The following is a 24,865-nucleotide window of genomic DNA, read 5'->3' as shown; positions in this document are numbered from 1 at the left end:
ATAAGAAGCTGTCTATTTTTGTTTGTTTTCTTTCTGTTAGGGTGATTACTTTTTCTGGCATCCATTAGGCAAGAGGTTGAAGTTTCACAATCTGCAGGAATGCATTGTGTCACCTTCAGAGAGGTAACAGACCTGATATGCCATGTGTGCCAGTGTTCTTGGCACCAGGCATCTGCCAGTTGTGACATACAGGAAGATGTCTGGCACATTTCAGGGTAGGATGCGTGCAGGAGTTGTCTGGTTAAGTATGAGGAATGTTTACAATGTGAAGGTGAGAGGGATGGGGACAAAGAAACCAGAAGACAACCTCTGTAGGTGTGTTTTGAACTGAACCATGAGCTCCTGGTCCTGGTTTTCAAGACCAGAAAGTTGTGGTAGCCAGGAGACAGATGCTGATGGGAACCTAAAGGGTGCATTCATTTGTAGTTAAATGTGAATAGATGTCTGCTTTGCTGATCCTGTAGGCTCCCTGTGTGGAGGAAGATGAGTGACATGAGGCAAGGAGCTCTCATTTTATTAACTCTTTATGGAGGAAATGGGTATGTTTTCGTCCAAGTGAGATGAAGGTCTATTCAGAAACTGTTGGGGGGAAAGTTTATTAGAAAGTTGCACAGTTAGGTCGTATGAAACAGTGGTGAAAATATTGGATTACCATATGATATTCTGTGTGAAATTCAGGCTCCATCATGCTTTCAACCCAGCTGGCAGAAGCAAAACCAATTCCTTATTCCTGTGTGACTGTGTTGTCTCTAGTGCTCTGTGGCCTTGATTAAAAAGCCCTCCACAGGGCAGTTGGTTTGTGTCTGAAGCTTTGGGTGTGGTAAATGTACTTCACTGAGTTGCCTTGGCAGCAATGAGATAGTCCAGAGGCAATATACTATGTTCTTTAGCAGGCTTTCCCTTCCCTCTCCAAACTGACCAGATACTGAAAATGGTGGAGAATGCAGTGGTCTGTCAGCACAGCTGCTGAGCAGGGCATCTCTGGGTATCCGGGCTATCTCTAATATTTGGCCTGAAGTCTGCTCCATAGGGTGTGTATGTTTGATGTGAAGTGAAAGTCACATGGGAATGGTGCAAATAAATTCTCACCCAGTTTGTTCTTATAACTGGCACCAGATCCCCCTCTCAGATAAAAAAACCACCAACCAATAAACAGAAAAAAACCCCAAACCTTGTTTTTTTGAAACTCCAAATCTATTTTTTCCTTGCCCTGAATATCCTGAATTTAATTGCTGTGTCAGTCTGTTTGGCTCTCTCAAAATTACTGGACAACGTACTCTGTGATTTAAACTTTGTTTCACGAACTCATTAGGAACTATAACTAACATGACAAGCTAACATGCTCAATCCCCTTTTGCCTAGGTCAGTCTATCACATGAATTCATTTATGCACCATTCAAGCCATAAGGTTTTGTAATTTATAACCTATAACTCTTAATTTGTACAACTCCAAGCAAAACCAAAAAAGTAAAACCTAGCTGGGGGTAAGAGACTGCTTATCCCTTCTCCTCTGTCACATTCAAGTGTTCCCTTTATCACACCAAGTAGCAGGAAGGCCTCAGCAGTCCAGCTCCTCTTGGATTTGCTTCTAAAGCTTTTTGGGTAAGCTGATATTTTATACCTTCCAGCTTGGAGATTTGGCCTATACCATTTTTTATAAGTGAGCAGATTCTGGGGAAACTGCAACAGGAAAGATGACAGGAGACAGAGATTTGCCAGTGATAATGGTGCACAATGCTCGCAATGGCTCTTGAGCTCTTTCAGGCCACCTGTCTGCCTACTTGGTGCGCTTGCTTTGACTTACTGGCACTGTGTCCAGCATCCATCAGGCCTCCCCAGCAGGTTAGCCAAAATCTGAGCAGAAGCTGAGTGAACTGTCACACTGAACACACCAGAAGTATTTTGAAAAGTTCTTTTTTTCCTAGCGGTTCAAAGGGTACATTCCCAGCTTAGAGGTTTGGATCAAGTTATAAACTGTGCTGTCTTTTAAGTAAATTTTTAATGGTGAAGGGTATGATAAATTATCCAGTTGTTTGGGCATCCAGACATATTCCAGGAGCAGTCCAATTTATTGCTGAAATATGAGGTTAAATCATTATCAGCTTTGACAACTTCACTGAGATGCAATAAAACATTATCCATCATCCAGAACAGAACACTTGAAATCATTCTATTTAATATATTTTTAATAATAGAAGTGAAAAATAAATAATTTATCTGCAGGGACTTGTTCTTAAACTTGGTGAAAGTGAGGAAACATGGTATTCATTATAATTTATTCAAGTTACCATTTTGAATCTGTAAATCAAAAGAAAGAGCTAGGGTGAATATTTTTTTCTGGTATAGCAGTCTTAAATTATTGAACTAAGTATGACTGAATGCATATATTTGAATTATGTGGTGACTTTTCTTAAGACTAGATGATGTGCAACTGTTGTGATTTTCAAAAGAAAACAAAAGCACATGGCAATTTCTCTAGCACTTTTTATCTGGTAGCCACATAGCACCTGCCGGATCACATTTCCTTAGCCCTTTAACAGTTCTCATTGTACCAGTCTCTGCAGACAAATAAGCAATTGATACTGGGAGTCAATGAATTTCATCTTGATTCTGTCAATGTATATGGAGTTAATGGAGCCTAGGAGGCTGTCTGAAGCACCAGGCTGGAATGTTACTTCTTGGAGTGTTCTACCTCGTTTAAAATATCCCTGCAGCAGGGTGGTCCTTTGCTTATTTGAAGATTCAGAGTATCAGAGTTCCCAGCTTGACTCTGGCACAGTCTAAATATGTGAAGCTGTTCTTTGAGTTCCTGTGTCAGAAGTGCTCATCTTCGAAAGGGAAGAAATAAATCTTTCTTCCTTCAGTGCTGCATATCTCCTACTGCCTGGGTCAGAAGCTCCTGTGTTTTCTTGTAATGTGAGACACAGCAGGTTCTAGATTTCAATGGAAAATTACATATTCTGTAGAAAATAGCCTGTATGTAGACAGGCTTCAATATGGTTTGGATGCCTCAGTTCTTATGAAGGCAACCATTGATACTGTTAAACGTTTTTCCTCTTATTAAAAAAAACCCCACCAGTTACAGGTTTAGAAGTATCCAGTAAGATCTTAAACAAATAGTTAGCCTCAATTTAAAATACTAAAGCTTAGAATGAGAAATTTTGAAATGCTATCATTATTGAAACCCTCAAAGCAAGGGTTTGAGATTATGAATCTTCATCCATTTATCATCCCAAATTTAGTTATTGTTTTGTGTAGTCTCCTAATTACAGCAGAGTGCAGAAGCCAATTACAAAGCATTTATGCATGAAGTGATTAAAAAACGCCAACAGAATTACTGTACTTGAGCACTACTTTAAAGGCAAAGAAAAAGAGAGTTGTGACTCACTTGTGTTCTTTTTTGGGGGAAGAAGTGGCTTGACCTGAATGTGGTGTAGCTCCCAAAGCATGGATAAAGACTAGGCATAAGGTCATGCCTTAGGAAGAGACTACAGTCAATGTCCCAAGTTGAGTCTTTGTGAATCTCGTGGGACAGGAGAAAGAAGCAAATTTTGAATCTGGAATGAAAAACTGAGACTGTACTTATTACAGCTGTATGTCTCTGGATCTTCATCTTTACTTTGACCTTAACCTGGAACAGTGTTAAGGGAGATTTCATTGTATCAGGTAAAATTGGGTCATTTAGTTCCAACAGTATTTGGAATCAAGGAGCTGGGCCAGTACTGGCTGCAATACCAAGTACACAACAGACTGCTGCAGGTTTCCTGGTGAATTGTATCCATCATGGACCAGGGTGTTCGTGCAACCTGGTCAGTTCAGTCATTGTAAAAGGTGTTTCCTTTGCAGTATGTAAACCAGTTGTTAAAGGATGTACATTGGTAAGCATGTTTTCCATGACTGAGAGTGCTTGACTGTCAGAAGACAATAGCATTGTGAAAAGATCTGTCACTTTCATCTGCTTTTGAGATCTATATCATAATTCAAATCCTAAGAGTTGGCTTGTAAAATGATTGTTTGCTGTAAGAGCTTGAATGAACCTAATGCTAATATTTAAGATGTTTTGCGTGGATTTCTTTCCACTTCTTGCCTGATTCTTGGTAATGGACCTAAATCCTTTGGAATTTTATGAACTTGACTCTCATTCCCCTGTCCCTCCAAAGATCTGGGAGTTACAAATATATTCACTGAAGTGCATGTGAAACTGGCTTCACTCAAACTTGATTTTGGTTCAAATTATCATTTGAATTTCCCTTCATTTGATACTGTGTTGACTGCACATACCTTCATTTGATATTGGGCAGTCAAAACAATAGCAAATGAAGGGAAATTCAAGTGCAGCAGTTCTTATTCATTATGCTATCTGTGCATGCACACTACATACAAAAACATTTCTAGTGTTTGAGGCTGGAGTGTGTATTTCTCTTCCCATTTCTGGGAAACAAATTGCTATTAACCATTTGTTGAGTGAACACTGATATCCCTTTTTCCTAGGAGCCACCATTTGAGATGCTTCCATTGTCTGGGAAAACAATAGTATTTGATAGCTTTCCTGATCCTTCAGATACCTGGGAAATAATTGAGACTATTGGCAAAGGAACTTATGGAAAAGTTTTCAAGGTGTTAAATAAGAAAAATGGCAGCAAAGCAGCAGTCAAAATTTTGGATCCTGTTCATGTAAGTTACTTAAATTACTTGGTTAATTGTGAGTTTATGTAGTCTTTTTTTTTCCTCTTAATCTTTGTAGATAATTTGTATTAGAAGTGACTGTGAAATAAACTATTTCAGCCTGCTATGTATCAGGCTAGCTATCAATGCATTTTTTCTTAACATAAGTGATCTTGGAAGTGTTTGCTTATGGTAAAAGTCAGAAGTATACCTAAACTTTGTTGCTTTTACTTTGTTACCCCTTCTCTCTTGTTTTTGGAAGCAGAGCTGATTATTTCCCTTTTCAGTATTAGGAAGCCTAGCTTATTCTATTTTTCCTGTTGTTCCCTTTCCTTTTTTTAAGTTTTTTGACATACTGGCCAGTAAGGAAGTTATGTACTTCCAAGTACTTACCTGTACCTTCAACCATCTGAGTACACGCTTGTAGCTGAGTTGCATGCTCTGAGTGATACCTCAAAAATAAAATAGCATACTTTATTATTATTATTGTTCATTCTGTGTTTTTGGACTGTGCCAAAATAAGTAGGTGTCACAGAGGAATCCATCTTTTCAAATGGAAAATGCAAAGGCATTGGCTCTACACACAAAGCACCAGGCAACTGGGAGGTGGAATTATGAAGTTGTAGAGCACAGTTTTGTTTTCAATAACTGACATTTGTTGGGTGGCAGTTTAATGCTCAAAGAATAAGGAAGAACACTGGTCTGGTTTGTAGAGGCTCACCCAACTGACTTCAGTTGTGCTGCATGTGGCTTGGGACTTTTCTTAAGACCAAAACATGGGAAAGTATCTGTTCCTAATTTGGAGGCCCTTTTAAGTTCATCTTCTGCACTGTCAGTATAGGTTCATAAGGTGTGGGCTTCTATGGCATGACCTCTGGGCAGAAATGGGTGAGCATGCTGTGCTGTGGGGACCCTACAGGTCTGGAACTGCACAGCCACACAGGGCTCTTCTACCTCTGCACATCAAACAGTGTCAGATTATGATCCCATAGACACAAAAGTCTGTGAAATACATTGGTGAAAACATAGTGTCTTCCGTTGTCTGTGCTGTGTTTCCTGCTGATCTGCTTTTTATTTCAGCATGCCTTCAAAGCACCAAAAGGGTGCTCATCTCAATTCAATACCACAACCTCTTCCGAAGTAAACATAACTTTCAAAGTGATAAGCATCTTGATGAGTTCAAATGTATTGGAAACTATTTTTGACTCTATTGCTTTCTGTAAACAAGGCTCTTGTGCTTACAATAAATAGGCATGACTTCCTTGCAATTGGTGTTCATCTAAATGCCTGTTTAGCAGGAAATGCTTTTGCTTTCCTATGCTTCAGAAGTGTTCAGGAGTGATTCTTAAGTGGCAGCTGACTATGGCAGGAATTCCTGAAGAAATCAGTGAAACTTTCAATGTTCTGTACACTTGTGAGATTGCTGAAAAAGATTAAAGGATGATAGTAGGAAGAAAAAAAAGACACAGTAAAGCTGATGCCAGAGGAAAGAGAAATAGATTAAGTAGGAAAAAGGAATAGAATGTAAAGGAGATGGAAGAAATAGAATGGATGAAAATGCAATATAAGAAATTGAAGATGGGCAAATATATAACTGATGAAAACAGGTTCCTTATTTTAATGAAAAAGTGGCAGTAGTGCAGTCAACATCAGTCTTCCAAGACTTGACTCTTAACTAAATGTTTTACCCTTTTTATTCTAAGAACACTATTCTTCTTTGCCCTCTTCTATTTACAGGGTGTCTGGAGTAGCTGCTGTACCTCCATATAACTGCTAAAATGACAATCCTGTTTTGGAAATAAAGTGAAAGTAATAAATGAATTCTTTTTATTTAAACTGAAAGTATTAATAATGGCTGCAGAGGGAGCCATTGCAATAAAGGAAAAGATACTTTATGTATTTTCTTCTTTACATTTTGCAATTCTTTTTCTTTGGAGATTGTTTCAAAATTGTGCCTCTTGAGAGGTAGACGGGAAACAAAGCAGAAGAAATATGGTTTGGTTTAACTGATGTTTTGAAATTAAACTGGGGAACCTACATTATCATGGGTGATATATGACTGAAATAAGCTTTTAATGTTTAATCCTTTAGAGCACAGATGCTTTTTGCTGGATAGCAGCTCAGCTTTTTAAAACCAAAACAGGAAAGCAAAGGTGTTGAAATGAAGATGGAACAGAGAAGGCTTAGTCTTGTCCTCAGGACTATAAGTAAAAACCATTGTGCTTTAGAACTCTTAGCCAAATTATTCTATATATAGGATGAAAATTTTCAGTCTGCCATTTCTAATACAGTTTTTTTTTTTTTATGAAGGTAAATAGCTAAATTCAACTAAATATTTCAAGTTTTTTTTCTTCATAAAATACTGAGGAATATTTTTCTTTTTGGTAGGCACAGAATGAATATTCTATCATTTAATTTCTCCTTATAATTGTAAAAAATCTCATAAAATCCGAGTACCCCTCAGGAGACCAAAGCCTCTATGAATTCACAGTAGGATAGTGGGCTAATTCTCTTCCAATTTCCCCAAGGCAGTAAAAACTATTGTATGCTTTGTTTTTAATTTTTGGCTTTTGACTGTATTTCTCCTTTATTTTGTTTTGGCCAGATATGTTTCCTGTCTTCATCCCTGCTTCTTTCTCTTTCCATTCTCTGCCACCTTCAATACTTTGGTTCCTTCTTCCTTCCTTGTATTTTTTTTTTCCGTATTCTGTGTTATGCTGGGGAAAATTACCTTAAAGTGAGTGTCTCCTTTTTTTAGAAAGAGGAAAATTCCTGCTGTTTTTGAATTGTTCCAATAACAAGACCTCTAAAATCCTTCCTTGTGAGAAGACTTATCCTGATAATCTTAATATGAAAGTTTAATGGGCTGATTCATGAAGATACTGGTGACAGAGGAAGTTCTTGGAGAACAGTCAAGCTGGTCTCAAGACAAAAGGCTCCTGTGAGGAACTTGAATAGGATAGGGAAGACCTGTGTAAGAAACAAGTGAGCAAAAAGTGCTCTTGGGACAGGTGTGTTGAACAGAATGAGAAGGAGTATCATTCATTGGGAATACAGAACATCCCCTTTCTCTGCCATGGCCAGTTCTTTTTGGCTTTGTTGAGATGTGTTTTTGGCACTGAGCAGAGCTTTTCACTGATATGAAATCCATTCATATGGATAGTGTAGTTCATAAGGGAGCCTTCTTCTAGAATGGATTTTTCACTTCTTTTTGTGTAGTTGTAAATAGCAAATTGTATTAAAAAATGTTTTTAAGTCTGAAATTAATGTGTTAACCTTTTTTTTTTTTTTTGAGATCTAAACAAGGAGGGTAAAATGGCTGCAGATATTTGCCTTTATCTGTTGTCAAGAGGGATTGAATATTTTGTCAACATGACTCAAATGCAGTGTAATCATCATCCCTCAATGAGCAATTCCAGTGCACAGGTGGGAAAGGTTTACCTGAGTCATCCAATGCCTGCTAAAGCCTGCCAATGCCTGTGTCCATTTTTGCTCTGAAGGGATTTGCACGGCTCCCAGTGCATCTGTTGGCAAAACTGTTCCTCATATCTCACCTCCAAAAGGATTTCCCTCACTAAGAAACCCAACGTCTGTAATGAGACTGTGGCAAAAAACCATGATTATTGTAGTTCAGTAGCAGAATCCAGAGAGACCGTGGATGTCACCAGCTTCTGTGACAGTAGAAAATGAGAAGAATTCCCAGATAATTCTAGAAAGTGGGATGACAAATGAATAAGATGTGGCTGCAGTCATACTTGTTCATGCACAAAGAGATAGAGAGGTAGTCCCAGCTGCACCATTTCTAGTTGGGGTTACCATTAATACTAAAGCAGTAACACGTATTTTCCCAAGGCATCTGCATACCTACCTACTTGTGGATTGCTCTGGCTTTGCCTTGACATCACAGAGTAGTTAAGGCTGGAAGGGACCAGTGATGGGGTCATATGATCTAACCTCCCTGTGCAAGCAGGGTCTTGCTAGAGCACATGGCACAGGATTAGATCCGGAGAATTCTTGAATCTCTCCAGAGAGGGACACTCCACAACCTCTCTGGGGAACCTGTTCCAGTATTCTGTCACCCATGCAATAAAGAATTTCTTCCTCATATTCAGGTGGAACTTCCTGTGCATCAGTTTCACCCATAGCCTCTCATCGCATTGCTTGGCACCACTGAGAAGTTCCTGAATTCATCTTCTTGACACCTTCCCTTCAGACACTTGTAGAGATTGTTGAGGTTCCCTCTCAGTTTTCTCTTCTTGAAGCTGAACAGGCCCAGCTTCCTCAGCCTTTCCTCATAAGAGACATGTTCCAATCCCTTCATCATCTCTGTAGCTCTCCTCTGGACCCACTCCATTAGCTCCATGTCTTTCTTGTACTGAGGAGCCCAGAACTGGACACAGCACTGCTGGTGTGGCCTCACCAGGGCTGAGTAGAGAGGCAGGATCACCTCCCTCAACCTGTTGGCAATGCTTTTCCTAATGCAGCTGAGGATCCCATCGGCCTTCTTGGACCTCAGGACACACTGCTGGCTCATGGACAACTTGTTGTCCTCCAGGACCCTTGCTCCTTCCTGAGGGCTGCTCTGTCATACCCAACATGTTCATTAGTCGAAATTGACAAAGACTAAATAAAATTTAAAAAAATAACTGTTTTCTATTCACTAAACAGAACGAGGCTTTGTAGTTCTATAAATGGTGTATTTCTGTTCTATTTGGGTTTTTTTTTCTTTGTATCATTTCAGACTACATTTGAATTGACAGAAAATACTTTGTGGTTTTTTTTGGTTTTGTGTTTTCTTTTATGGCTATCATTATTTATTTGTTAACTGCTAAGTATTTCTCATTTGTGACACTAGGACATTGATGAAGAAATTGAAGCTGAGTACAACATTTTGAAAGCTCTCTCTGATCATCCCAATGTAGTCAAATTCTACGGCATGTACTATAAGAAAGATGTGAAAAATGGAGACCAGCTTTGGCTAGTTCTTGAGGTAAATAATACAGAAGAAAGGAGGTTTATTCTAGTTGGTATTCCATTGTTTAGTATAAACTCAATGAATGAGATGCAAGTAATTTTGTCATTTTTTTCAGGAGTAATTGCATGCAAAGTGATAAATGCTGTTGTTTAGTCTTTTTACTGTTCTGATTAAATTGTTCAGTGTTCTTTTCTTGATATTATGCTGATAGTCCTGTGCCTTCAGAATTAGGAAATAAATTCTAATAAATTTACAGGATTTGCTACCTAAAATATTTCTTTGGTGAAAGGCTTGCCATGGGAGTCTTCTTGTAGTAGCATTTCTTTAAATATTACTAACATATGACATAGCAGTTAAAGAATACAGTATGGTGATTTTTTTTCCCAAATGAAATTATAGAAATTTTTAACTGAATTCCTTTTTTTCTGTGGGAGGTAATTAGTAAGCAAATAAAAGCAGCTACTGCCCAAATGGTGTTGACAGCAGCAGGAGAAGAGCACTTAATTTTCCTCAAATTAAGTTCAGAGCAAGATGTGTTTGTCTTTAGTTTTGAGTAATCTGTGAGCAAAGGTCTTGATCATTACAGTTTCTATAGATTCACAGCCTGTTCTGTAAAAACTTCCTCTTGTGTCCAAAGGAAAATGAAGAATATTTCTGACAGGAATAGTGTTTTTTCCTAGCTTTTCCTAGGAATCAAGATTTTGCTGTCATTTGATCAGAGTTTGATAAAGTTAAGATTGAAGAATTGGTTGTATTTTGTCAGCTAAGTAAATACAAATCTCCTACCAAATATCTCAGTGATAAAATGGTATCAAATTCTAGAAACAAGCTATCAGCAATGTGTAAGGTCTAAAAAAAATCTATTCCAAATTCTTTTGTGTTCCATTGGAAGATATTTTCAAGAATGGTTTGCATTGCAAATCATAGCAAATTACTATGTTAGATTGACATCAAAAGGTGTCAGGTCTTTGTGAAGTGAGCATCTTGAAAAATCCAGTGTCCATTGTCTCTGCTGGGCGTTGGAAACTCCCATCTGTCAAACTTCTAGCCTATAAAGGATGGATGCCAAACAGCCAGGCTGAAACAGACTGGAAGGAAACAGTCAAGTGTTTATATATTAGCTTTTATATTTTGCATGGAATTATTTTCTTTATGTGAAAAACATGAGCCTATATGTGGAGTGTGTTTTATATTTACTCTTATTAAGCGAAGCTGTACATGTGCAGGTATGGAGTGTGTGGAACAGTCTTGGATGCTTTCTGTCACTGCATATGTAGATCTGTGAATGCAATGAATTTTAGCTGATATGTGTAGATATGCATAAGCAGGAAAATAAATTTTACTATTGACTTTGGTGGAGCTTTCCTATTAATAATAGTGTATGTGAAGGAAAACTGTCATGAAACAGATTTCTCTGTTTAAGTGGCATCTTCTTATCAGCTTGTGTGCAGCTTTACAGTTGCAGTTTGCTTTTCACAGCAGCAGTTAAGGTGTCCTGCAGTTTATAAGAATGAGTGTCTTTTCATCATCTCTGTTTTGTGTTCTTTGATGGGATATGTGGGCAAGACGATTTGGAGAGAAAGTTTCTCAAATTCCACTAGGAATGGTTGTGATAGATGGTAAAACTCAGCATTTAGTAATGAATTTAGAATCACCACTGCAGGTTACCAAAAAAGTTATTCACTGGAGCGTTTGAATCCATATATTTTGATGTTTGGGTTTGGGGGTTTTTTCCTAGAAGAAAAAATCTTCAGCTTTTTAAGATGTGCCCCATGCAACTTATTTTTAAGAAAACTGCCTATGGGAATAAAAGTGAAACAAGAAAACATCTACAGAATGACAGTACTCTTGACTCTCAGTTCAGAAATGCCTTTCTCTCTGTAGGCTGCACTCAAATAAGCTGAACATCTGCTCTTCCTTGGATGTTCTCATCACGTTTATAGTACGGAATGTTGCAGGAAGGAGGATTCCTGCCGGGTGCATTAAGCTTTGCTCTGTGTGACCAGAGACTCAGACAGGAGGAACTGTCCTACTGAGTCTGTGTTGGAAAGAAATCCCATACTTGGGATGAATCAGCTTAGCAGTTTGGTGTCAGCAGACAGCAGCATAATGACACAGCTGAGGCTGAGTGTGCTGTAGCCCATTTATTTCTGCTCTGGATGTTAATTCAGAAAGGAAAATATCTGAGATAGCTGGAAATCATCTGATGGAAGATGGAGCAGAGAGGAATCATATTAGGCTCCTAGAGGTGGGCATGTAGGTCAGGGAGAGGTGGAGAGAACAAATGGCACAGGCTTTGCCTGGTGCAATGAACAACATAGGCAAGAAAGAGTGAAGGCTGAAAAGCCATAGCAAGGTAAATGGTAGGTATTACACAGCTTTTACTTGCTGCTGTAAACCAGAATCATAATGCAACATATTTCCATCTAGTTCACTTCCTACAGAGATCAGGTAGAACTTTTAAGGAGCATCTCAGTCCATTTTCAGGGGATGCAAAATTATGCATACCCTATTTGAGATGAATTTGGTTTAATTTGAGTCACATAAGTATGCTAGTGTATTTTATAGTCATCAATATTTTTGTATAGGAAATAGAGGAAGCATGCATTATTTATGCAGTAAAAAAACCCCCAAAACTTATTTGATGGGCTAAAACTTAGCTTGGTAGGGGAAAAATTTTGGAAGGAATGACTTTCCACCCAAAAATACAGTTTCGTAATATCAAAGTTTATTGCAGAAACCTCTCACTCACTTCTGGAGAGGTAGAGGGAATTGCCAAGAAGTGTTACAGAAATACATCCCTTTCACTCTGCTGAATGTCAAGACTGACAAAATATTCTTTTTAGGTGGTGGTTTTTTTTTTCCCCTGAACATTTCAAGAATATTAGCAGTGTCCTTCTGAGTTAGGCCAATGGTCCTTGTAGCTCAACTTTCTGTGTACTGTGGTGGCACTAGAAAATGCTATTTAGGAAAAGTTTGTTGTCTGGTTTTTTCAGTCCATTTCCCTCATGCTTTCCAGCAACCATGATTGCTGTATTACAGATGTCCCAGACTATTCCATTTAGTATCCATTTATGGACACACTAAACCTGATGATGTTACAGGCATGCTCTACAGTCTCCCCTCACAAGCATGCAAGTTGAATTTTAGCATCACTATAATATGCTGATTTCTGTTTATATAATATTCCACGTAGTAGGATATGATGTTTTCAACATTGCAAAAATGTTGCTAAATCTAATTATATTTCAGTGTGAAGAAATTTAGACTCCTGCTCATATGAGAAGGGGGAATATGTTACAGTTTCCAGTGGCTTGCAATCTCTATTTTCTAGCCAGCTCTGTGGTTAAAAAGTACGTGCAGTTGCAGAGCAGTTGATGCAATTTGTGCAGGTGCACAGTTCAGACTGAGTGAACTTGATTTATCTTTGTTCTCATGTGGAACCTTTTGTTGATCTAGTGTAATCTTCACCAGACAAACCATGTGGGAGTGTAGAGTAGCTTGTGCTTGGAATCTGCTTCTCTGAAGAGGTGTCATTTTAGCTGTTCCCTTTCCCTCAACCTTTTAACATGGGAGGAATCATTGAATAAATTGCTAATTTGTGTAATTCTGGATTTTTTGCAAAGGGGTATACTTTGTGTTTCATTGTCTAAATGTTTTTCTTGATGTTAATCGAACCTGCTAACCAGACACAGATAACTCAAAAGAATTACAGAAATATTGTCATGATGGATTATTTTGATTCAGTTGGCAGCTATGTTTGCTGATTTATGATTCGCCTGAAGTGATTCGGATTTTTTTACTTACCTTTGATCATTTAAAGTTAAAATTAGGAGGAAAGAAAATTAAATGTACAAATGTCTAAATTCTCTTTTTAAGTCCTTGGGATGCTTTAATTGTGATGGGTTTTTTTCAAAAAGAAGAAAAAAGTCTTAAACCCAGTAAGTAGAAGCTCTCAGAAGTTTGAATTAAACTAGAATACAGAAAACTAGTGCATCATTTCACCTGCCACTCTTTCTGCAAACACAGACAAAGTGAAAACCCATGGTTAATCAGAGCATGGACATTGTAACAATTGTAAATGCAGCACCATATGGAAAAAAGGAATAAAATGCCAGTATATCAAACTGCCAGCCTGCAATACCAGGGTTATGTTGGTCAATTTCTATTAGTTTACTTCCAGTAAAGCTTGCCAAAATGCTTGTAACAGGGTAAGAGCTGAGAGAGAGCCGGCCAACAGACTGTTGCTGTGTTATGGGAGCAGAGTAGCCCACCAGTGCAGCTCCTGCCCAGTTACCAATCACAAGGGCAGTTTTTTTGGTGAGGTGTTTAAATGAAATGAGAACGAAACAAGCTGAGATCCCAGATAGATCTCCTTTCTGGTTTTATGGAGATCCTTTAGAAGAACTACCATTGTTGAGTTTGCCTAGAGATGGAGAACCCAGCACAATGTGTAGAGTATCAGTTATTCACTCCTTTCCTGTCAGAAAAGTGACTCTTCATAGCAGAGAGCATTCTTCAAAGATTTAAGCCAATAGAACAAATAGCTTTGGAAAAGGAGAACTGAATGGATATCAGAAGTCAGTTGTGATCCCAATCAGCAGTATTTGTCAGCACTGTAGTACAGGAGAGTTGTTAAGGAGGATTTGAAGGAGGATGGTGCTATGGTTTTGTGATTTAGCTGCTCCTTCAAAGCAGAATGGAAAATACTTTATGCCTGCAGATACCCAATAATGGACACCACTGTGAGCTGATCAAGGATAGAAGTAGATCTCTTTTTCCATAAGAAATTGTATTAGCACTGCTAAGGGCTTTGACAGGTAAAGCATTCAGCTCATGTTTGATGTGATTGAGAAAGGGCAGCCAGCATGAGGGTTCAAAGGAATAATGGCATGGTTGGAGATGGCTGGTTAGGGATAAGTAATCATTAAAGCCAAGAGAAGAAGGTGTTGCAAGAACTCCTAGGTAAAATTAAGAATGCTGTACAATAAATGTACACTGCTGCATCTGGCCTGGAGTGCTGTTGCTCTGTTGTATCTGCTCTTCGGAGAGAGAAATTTAGCAAATCAGATCCTTCCGCATGTTTGCAAATCTAACTGTGGTCACAAAGAGAGCCTTAGAGTTCATGGAATATTTATAAACTTTCCTCAGAGATTCATAAATGAACAATGACAGCACGATTTACATGTGTGTCAGAGAAAAATGAGTATAATTAGTGCCCAAATTTTGTGTGGTTAATAGTCTTGGATCCTTCACTGACCTACTCTATGTGAAAGAGCTTCTTGTTGCCTTTTAAACATTGCATGTAATTCTAATAGAGGGGGAAGCTCAGAGAAGTGCATCCTCCTTATTTAAACAATAAAAAAATCCTCTGCTTTGTTATATTAATGTCCTATGTATGGAGTATGTTCATGTAAAGAAATAACAATCTCAGCAAGTCCAGTTGCTGAGAGGATGGGAGATTTTTTTTTCCTACTTCAGAGTAGTGCAATTTTAGGTTGCAGCGTGGTTTCTACAAAAGAGGAGCAACAACTGTCTAAAGATTCAGTCATTGGTATTTTTATTAAAACAAAGAAAGAAGGCTAAAATATTTCACTGCTGTTGCATACCTTAACTTGAGTTAGGCTTCAGCTGTTTGAGAGCTGGAAGTCGGGGTGATGTAAAATATAAAGAAAGACAAAGAACCGTACAAAACTAAATACCACCCTGCTCCTCACCCTCTCCAAAAAAACCCAATGAACTAAAACAAATCCAAACCAACCATGACAGATTCTTTGACTTTTACAATCGCCTCAATTTTTGCAGTAGATGGCAATGTATTTATGCACTTAATTTTGACACATTAATTTTGATTTTCTAAGCTATATAGGGAGACTGATGAGTTCTCTGTGCTAGGTAAATAGATCAATATTTTTTTAAAAATCTAGATAATCTTCCTTGACCAAGCTTGTGTTGCTTTCACCTCATTCCCATATCTCAGTCTAAAAGGGCAAAGAGTCCTGTAGCATGTATGGAATATTGGCTTTGTGGAGGGTCTTGTTGCGTGGGCCATGTGGGGGTGGGAGCACACTCTGCCAGAACCAGATCCATCCCCTGCCCCTTTTCCAGGCACAGGCTACCTCTTCAGGGGGCTGTTCATGCCCAAGCAGGCTGGGCACAAAAAAAGCAAAGCTCAGGGCAGGATGGGTAGTGCTGCCTTCTCTCTGCTGAGACTTCCAGCGCTGTGTAAGAGTCCCGATGGCTGGCAGTAAAGCATTTTCTCTCCATTAGCTTGATCTTTTCCTTTCTCAACTGATGGTGTTGTCACTCTTTATGGCACCTATCTGTGCATGGAAGAGGAAGAGAGGAGTGGCTGTCAGTGCTGTAAAACAATTAATTCTTGTTCTAGATGTGCAAAGATATTTGGTTAAAAATATTTGCGGCCTCTGGTTCTGCAGCCTGCAAGGAAAGCACAGAGCCTGGGAAGTTGCTGATCATGCAAAAGTTCAGCAAACAAATTCATGCCATTGAAGGTGTTGGGACTTCAATTGTTGAATTCCATTTGACTGAAGATTTTTTAAAAAATCATATGATTATAATGAATCAAGAAGAATTTGGGCAACACTCTCATTCACATGATGTGAGTCTTGGGGCTGCCTTGTGCAGGGCCAGGAACTGGTCTCAATGATCCTTGTAGGTCCCTTAAACTCAGAATATTCTATGATTCTACAAGGAATGGGCAGAAGGATAGAAACTGGTATTGTTTTAATTGCTGTGACAGTTTAGCAAGAGTTGGAATATCCAAATTCAATCACCTGATTCTTTTGGTGAGGCCCCTCTGAGTAATGAGCAGTGGCTGGAATCAGCCCCACAGGAATTTGCCTTGAAGCAGGACCCAACAGTCTCTCTTTAGATTCTAAAAAGATGAGCCTACCTGAGATGAACTAGAGACATCACTGTATCAGTTACTTCTCTTTTGCATGAAATAGAGAACCCTGTGGTATGGACAATTTAATAATTTATTTAGGATTTTCCTTTGGCATGTTTACAGTATGCTTCTGTTAGATATAGGAGTTACTATATGCAGATGTGTTTCCATCTACAGGAATAAAGGCAAGTTATGGAATTCAAAAAAAGCTTTGAATGGAAGTTGTGCTGTTTAATGGAATATATAATAAGAGTTATAATAAGAAAACAGATATACAGCTGTTTCTGATACGTGATATTTGCTATAAAACAGTGATGTTTCAGGCAATTAGTATACTGGAAAATAACAAGTCCATTTAAGTTTCATAAAAGGCTGAGTAAAGGGCAGGAAGCTGTCATTTGCCTAAATATTATTAGCTATTTTCAAATGGCATATATAGCAGAAAAATTAAACAATTGAAAATTGCTTTTTCATATTTCTTAACACAGGTCATTTTTCAGAAATGACTTTGGTTATAATTGCTCTATTCAGACCAACACTGAATGTTTTGATCCATTACATGCCTGAATTGGGCTTGATTTCCCCCTTTCTAATGTGTCCCTCTTTGCTTCCCAATTATAGCAATTTTTCATTCTTGAATCATATCCTATTTTTTCAAGACCAAAGATGTGTGGCTACAACTATCATTTGATGCTTCAAACTTTTACTAAATACTCATAATTTCTCTACATAATGAATATTTCATAATACATTGTGATTTGAACAGTTTGCATCTTTTAAACAACTGGTTATGGCCCACCTTGCTGGAGAATACTCACATGCAAAAACCTTGTTCTCAGTAACCTCTAACAATTTTTGCCACCACACAGTAAAGCAGAAGCCCAGAAAATAGTTTTACAATACCACAATTTAATTCAGCAGCATAGGAATAATATGCCTCTCACTTTCTAATATTTAACATCACTTTGCTTTCTGTGCATTTTATTTTTGAACACAATTTTTACCAAAGGTGTAAAGTAATTTAAAAACAAAATGAAACAAAACAGCAAAACCCACGTTTGTATGGTTTTTGATTAGATCCAAGATAACCAGACCTCCTTTACCTGTAATGGGGAATAGCATCATTCATTGAAAGAATGATTGGACTAAGGGTAGTTTGTTCCTTCTTTGAGGGTTTGCTCTCTGACACCTGATGGTTAGGTGCTTAAATTCAAGTGTGATAGACAGAACAATTTTGCTGCTTCTGTGCTCAGTTTATGTGCTGGGTCTCTTTAGAAAGGGAGTGACTGAAGGCGCTCCAGTGGTAGGGAGAGGGGTCTCCTCCTCATTCTTTGTCAGGCAGAGGTGGATGAAAGCTGCTGACTAAAGGAGAAAAGTACTATAGCAAGGAACAAGGAACTGGGAGGTTCAGAAACAAGATAGGTGTCAGTGGTGATGAAAGGTTTCCTGGGTTCCAGAAATAATGCCAGCATTTGTTGCTGCTGACTTTGCTGAAATCAAAGCCTGGGAGCAGGGAACTGCCTTACACATACACACTGAGCAGGGAAAGATTGGCTTAACAAAACACTTTAACAAAACACAATTCTGTCCAATCTAGTCTCTCTGAGTTAATCATTCCAGTAGTTCATTAAAATAAGAAAAGAAGGAGAAGAAAAATATGGCTTTTGAGTTTAGCATAATTTTGTTCTTATATAAATTACCTTTAAGAAAGTCCTTCAGAATGGGCTTGCTTAGTAGGGTCCTGTGACAGAGTCCTCTAGCTCCTTTTGTGTCCCACACACTCCTATGAGGAGACAAATTGCCTTAGGGATGAGTGGGTTTCAGCTTCACTCCTTTTGTAAAAGCGGCCTTTAGACAAGCCCCATTGTTTGGATCTGTTCTTCCCCAGCCATGATTTCAAACTCAATAGGGAAGATTTCTATTGCAGTAATTTAAATTACAGTGAATTAGGCTAAATTACTGTCTTTGTGTAGAAACACACGCATAAAATGGGTTATGAGTAGTGTGGACATGGCAGTACTTGGCACTACTGTCTGAACCTTGAATAATATAGAAATGATGCTACAGAAAAGGAAGGTGCTTTGAAATGTTTCTTAGCTAGTGAAGAGTGAACAAAAGCAATGCAACTCTGAGCAGGAAATAAAAGCTGTGAAGTGCCTGCTGTTACCACAGGCTGCCCTATTTGCTTAGGGATTTCTGTGCGTGCTCTAGAGCCTCAGCTAAGGTTTGTAGCAGTCAGTAGAAATGCTTCTGTCATTATGGATCCCAAAGTTAGTCCCTGTTTTTCTCCCTAGCCAAGGGAATGGTTTTGCCCTCTAAATGTTATTTTTTCCACGGCTCTTGTGTATGATAAAATGATGAATTGCACTAAGTTTGCTTTATCAAAATCTTCTTTCTTTGTAAGATGCCTCTTGTATTTGCTCAGAAAGTCCTGGCTTTTTACTGACCAGTGCCTCTCAGTTTTGTAGTTAGGTTAGCTCTTATTTTGCAAAATGACCCTTCCATCTATTTGATTATTAAAAAATTACAGCTGTGCTATGGTGCTATTGCCAGGCCATGAAGCTATAGTTGAAGCTTGTTCAGAATTTCCATTTTAAATATATTTCACTCCCAGTTGCCTTGCAGAAAATTGCTTGGTACCACTTCAGCTTTTGAGAAGATGTGGACAGGTGATACATTGATTTCTTCATTAGCAACTCGATGGGGATGTAAATATAACATAAAGATTGTGAAGTATGGGATGGTGTAATGTAAAGTTTGTGTTGGGGTGAGCTAGAAGGGGAATTGAGCGGGCCTCTGTCCATTAAACCTTTGTAATAGTGCTGTCACGTTCTTGCTTTTTTTCACAATATTACAAATGTTTTAGAACAGAAAAATCCTTCTTTTGGTGATGAGGGTTTTCTTTTTCTTGTTTATGTAAAGCCTGCTTGGCTTCATTCAATTTTGCTGAGTTTGAAAAAAGAAATTTAGGCAATAATTGCGTAGTTGCAGATTTTCCATTTTGGCCATGATGTGAAGATATCTATGATCTGACTGAGAAATATGAGTTTGTGAAGGCCAGCATTGCATAAGATGAAACAGACAAACTTTTCCTCTGGCTGGCTGTCTTGTCAGTGCATGTGCATGGCAAAGAAAATGAGAAGTTAAAAACCAAACTGAAAGGAAAGAAATCAGAAGCTACAAATAAACACCCGTGAGGCTGTGACTAACACAGTCCTGGAGGTGCTGGATGATATAAGATAGCAAAATCATAAATACCCCATGGTTTTTGATCACTGGAGCAAAATAATTCAGGAAAGATGCCTGTTTCAGTAATTTATTTTGTTCATGCTAAATTGAAAGCAATCAACTTTGTCTAAAAGCATAGAGAAACCATTGCTGTGGTTCCTTTCAGTTATGGGTTGTCTTGTCCAGTTGTTAGGAGAAATAGGAACTACAGTGCACATCTTTCTTCCGTTGGAGATGAAATTAGAACTGTTCTGCACAGACAGGAGCTATGTACTGAACCACTCAGCCAATTGAAGAAACTGATTTAGTTTCCTGTAAGTTTTCACAAGAACCTTCAGGTATGGGTGGTAGGTGTTAGGTGCTGTCAGTGGGATGTGCTCTTTGGCAGTAATAGTTATGAAGAGGTGTCTCATGTAGGCAGAGAGTAAGAGTTACTCTCACAGTAACTAAGCTGTGAGATGGACAGCCCATGGAGATCCTTGTTTGGAGAGAGAAGGCAAAGAAAGTGACTCTGGAAATGGCTGTATGAGGTAGATTCTGTTCTGTTCTGTTCTCTTCTCATAGAGAAGGTCTCTTTTGAAAAGAGGTGGAAGGAAATCTGAGTGAAAAAGGTCCCAAAATAGTTGCTTTCACTCACCTAGGAAAAGAAAGGATGGTAAAATGGCAGCAGGGCAAAGATAATGGGCTTAGAGAGAGTATGCTTTAGCTGGCTTCAGGAGCTGGTGGGTACCTGTACTTACAAAAAATAGTGTGAAAATACAGGAAAGTACCAGGGTAGCTGGCAGTTCTTTAAACACGTTAAAATTAGCTGGTGCAGAGAAAAATAGAAGCACAGTAAGAGACTAGTAAGAATGAAATTTCAGAATGCTTTCAAATAGGAGAAACAAAAATCCTCTCTAAGGCGTTTAAAGACAAGTTCAGAGGGTCTGATGTGGAGAGTGGTAAAGACAAAGTTAATACAGAAATGAGATACAGGAATACTTAGTATTTGTCTTTAAAAGCAAGGAAAAATAATGTCCTAGGGAAATACAGATCAATCTTCTTAACTTTGATACCCACAATGGTTCCAGAAGAAATTAATAGAAACCACTCTAGAACATGCAGAACCCAGTAACATAAGTGGTCAACTTGGACTGGACCAGAACGAATTGCATTAGTACAATGTAATCTTCTAACATGATAATGTGTCTTTTGTGAGGATTTTATGTGGTCCCATGTGACATGCTTGTGAGGAAAATGTGGAAATACAGAACTTTCACAAAAACAATAAAACAAATTACTTCTTTTTCACAAAACTGGATTTAGTTCACTTTTAAGCTGGGAGAATCTAAAGTGGGCATCTGCTTTAGGTCTGTTTCTGTTCAGTAACAACTTGAATGATGAAAAAGAGTCCACATAAAAAGTTGAAGTAGATACCTAGTTTAATTACAGGCACATTGGGAAATAGCATCAGATTCACAGCTGTGAATAGCAGAGAAGTTTTTTTTGAATCACAGAAGAGAGATTCATGCAAAATACTGCTATCCATAGGAAAAAGAAATGGGACATACCTGACCAGGCTATGGTCCTGCAGAAAGAGATTCTGTGTAAAGTGGAGATTATTATGGTCTGCTCATCTTTTCTCAGCTAAGACAAGACTTCCAAGGAATTCTGTATGCAGATTGGGCAAAATGTGAGACAAATATCAGTGGCAAATTGAAGGCAGTCCAAGTTGAGAAAATGTGGAGAATTTCAAAAAGTTACAGTAATTAACACTGTACAGCCTAAAAAAGAGAAAAAAATAGCGTATCATGACAGTAGTCTGACCAAGCTAGAAATAGAAAATAATGATAATTTATTATCAGATACTGCTGAAAGGAAGGGCAAAAGTAATGCAGGTTTGTTGGAAGCAAAAAGGATTCAAGTTAGATAGCAGGAAAAATGCTCTATCAGGCTAGAGAAACACAGAAACAGGCTACTTAGAAAGACTAGAATCTTCCTCAATGGGAGATTTTTAGGAGCAAGTTAGACATATATCTGCCATATCTGAAAGTACCAGGTCTCTACACAGTGCATATGCGGTAGACTAAGTGATTTCTTGAGATCCCTTTTTCTCCTGTGCTTCTGTAGTTTTTTGATTACAAACCAGCAAGAACTAAGAATCTTCTTGTTCTTCTTGCTCTTCTAAGAATCTTCTGTTCTTACAGCAGTCAGTCTTGAAAAAAAGGTGCAGTAAGGTCAGAGACTGGCAGTGCTGCTTAGGAGAGCAGGTCAGGTTATTGATCTGTTCTAAGAATGGGGAAAAAAATAGAGATTAGTGCCTATGATGCTTTTAGCATTCCTATATGTGATAACATTAAAGCAAGGTTGGACCTTTTTTTATCATGTAATTCATTAATGACATAAATTGTGCATTGTGTGATGTGCTGCCCAGTCATTTATGTCTGAGCAGCCTGTAAAGATAAGGAAGGAAGTAATTGTAGTTGTCCCATTGTTTGCTTGCAAGCTACTGAAGTAAGATGAAAGCACCTTGGCAACTGCAGAGTGCAAGCAAACAGTACCTGACAGCTTAGTACAGATGCATAAGTCAGGAGCAGTTGGATGATTAAAGGCTCTAATGGCCCCAGCAAAAGTGCACCTGATGGTTTTCTTAAAAGGGGAGCTGATACTGAATCTTCAGTGGGCATCAGAATAGAGAGGAGCTGAAGAGGAGAAATGTGTAACTGGGTCAGGTGAAGAGTGACTAAGACCTTAAAAGAACATCTGCATGACTGTGATGCAATGGCAATTTTAAGTGACATTTCATGGGTTTAGGATCATACTTTTCTATTTTCTATTTTTTATTTTTTTGCTGAAGATAGCTTAGCATACTAATAGCTCGATTACAGTGGCACATGGTTGTGGCAGATGGGTGGGTGGAGAACTGCATGTCATCCCAGTATGAGTCTTTGCCTTTTTGAGTGCCAGAAAATCATAAGAGAGGACCCTTTTCTACCACTGTAGAAGATTCCTAAGCACCTCTTTTGGTACAGCTATGCATGGCCATCAGAGTTACAGCTCTTTAAAACAGATTTTTATATGAAGCAAGCTTTCTATTAAGTTTTTCTTTCCATTGGTTTAGGTATGCAAGATTTCCTTAATTCTTTCCCACTCTTTCTGCTGTCTGAAAATCCAGACTAAGAACTGAATATTGTAAAATTCATATATTCTGAACCATATAAAAGTACAGCATGGAGGGGACCTTTGGAAGTTATTTGGTCCAACCCCTTGCTCAAACACTTAACTGAAATGTTACAGGTTTGTATTTTCAATTGAAGTTTGAATATCTCCAAGGAGGGACGTAACACGGACTCACTGTGTAATCTCTTCCAGTGCTTAACTGAGTGGGAAAATTTTCATTTATGTCCAGTCGGAATCTCCTGTCTTGCAGTGGGAGGTTTTTGCCTCTCATCCTTTGCTGTGTGACACTAGGAAGATTCTGTCTTCTCCACCCCATTTTAAGTAGCCTCAAGCCTTCAGTTTACCCTCCTTTTAGCTGCTTGTTTTTGCACATAATATTTGCAGTCTATCGATGCAGACACTGAAAAAACTGCTGGTAAGGAAAATACCTCTAAATCACGAGGGGGACAAGAATAAGTGACTAATATTAATTTGATGAAAATTGCCCATGTGCAAAGTTCTGACATTTCTAAGTTACTTCCCTGTGGAACGATCAGGAATATCTTCCCTTCCTGTGTCTCACAGGCTGGACATTCCAAATGTCTGTCCCTTTTAAGCTGAGTATATTCAAAGCTAAATGGGGGCTTCCATCTGATACAAACCACAAGAAATGTTTCTGTGTATGCAAGAGAATGTGTGTGAATGTATGGGGGTTTCCAGTGTGGGACAGAAAAATAGAGTTATGATCCTCTCCTCCCAGAAGAGGTCATGTCTCATGACAGCTGAAAGGTCATTTGATTTGGAGAGTGGCTTTGACCTTCAGGGTAGGGAGCAGTCCTTCCCTGGGGCAGAGCTCAGACAGACACATAGCTCCTGCTTATGGCTATCCCAAGTTCTCTGTGTATTTGTTGTTCTTTGCTTAGTGCTTGTCATCAAGTTGTTCTGAGGATATTTTACCAAATGCTGTAGAGCAAATGGCGCAGACTGATCAGCTGTTTGGTCACCTAAGTTCACAATGTTTGCAACAAAGTAATAGCTACCAGCACCTCCCTTCTCTAGATGCTTCACTGAAAACTGGAAAGATCTTTTTTAAAAATTATCTCTGTTGCCTTCATGATTTCTTGTCATCCAAGTATTTCAGTTGACTTAACTTGAACTGAGCAGCTTTGCTAAGAGGCTTAACAGTGTTTTTACTGTGGACAGCATGCTACTAAGAAGCAGCAGATATCATAATTATAAGCTGCAATATTTAACAACACCCCAGGAAACTTTCTGTCTAGCAGTACTGCTAAATAACGTTTATCCCATAATCTCTCATTAAAGGATTGTAAAAATCAAGGTTATGTGATTTTTTTTTTTAATGATTTAGGGTTTTTTACGCCTATAAGTTTCTATGGACTAGGTCTTGATCAACATCCTCAAGGATGGGGCAGGAGTATTGTAACTTTCTGTAGCTTCTTGTTTTGAGAAGAGAAGAGCCAGACTCATTAGGAGATGGATTTTTTGAGGTGTGTGTCATACCTCTGGATTGAGTGCACATGCGGCTTGATAATTGAGTCAGGAGAATCACCATTTCAGCTTTAGTTATGTGCAGTTTTTGGGACATGTGGCAGCTTCACCTCCAAAAAATGCACAGTACAGATAGGAAATTAGGGCAGATACAAGATTTTACCCATGATAAAAATAGAACAAAGTTAATACTAACCTGTGTCATCATTGTCGTCATCGTTCCCCCTCCCACCCACACAGCGTAGAGCGCACACATGCAGTGTCTGCCATAATCTCCTTTTCTAATTGGGGTTGTATTCCAATAATCCCTTTTCCTCCTTATAGCTGCTTGCATTGTAATACCCAGCCTTTTTTCCCCTCTTCCTCCTATGCTGGTGGTCTCAGAAAAATATTTATTGTCTGACGTAAGCGAAAGTACAGCTCTTTGACATGGAAGTAACGAA

The 24,865-nt window shown here is 38.5% G+C and overlaps 1 protein-coding gene across 1 annotated transcript in view; it reads left to right on the top strand.

Annotated features, from left to right (window-relative positions):
- The first annotated feature begins 4,506 nt into the window (after nucleotides 1–4,506).
- Nucleotides 4,507–24,865, top strand: part of MYO3A (myosin IIIA) — a 104,493-nt gene continuing 84,134 nt past the window's right edge. Inside the window, exons 1-2 of the mRNA XM_059869732.1 lie at nucleotides 4,507–4,674; nucleotides 9,521–9,655. Coding sequence (XP_059725715.1) covers nucleotides 4,507–4,674; nucleotides 9,521–9,655 — 303 coding nt within the window. The remainder of the gene's footprint in view (nucleotides 4,675–9,520; nucleotides 9,656–24,865) is intronic.

The sequence above is a fragment of the Haemorhous mexicanus genome, chromosome 1 (assembly GCF_027477595.1).
Source record: "Haemorhous mexicanus isolate bHaeMex1 chromosome 1, bHaeMex1.pri, whole genome shotgun sequence".
NCBI lineage: Eukaryota > Metazoa > Chordata > Aves > Passeriformes > Fringillidae > Haemorhous > Haemorhous mexicanus.
The sequence above is the reverse complement of the archived record's forward strand: the minus strand, read 5'-3'. Positions and strand labels throughout refer to the sequence as shown.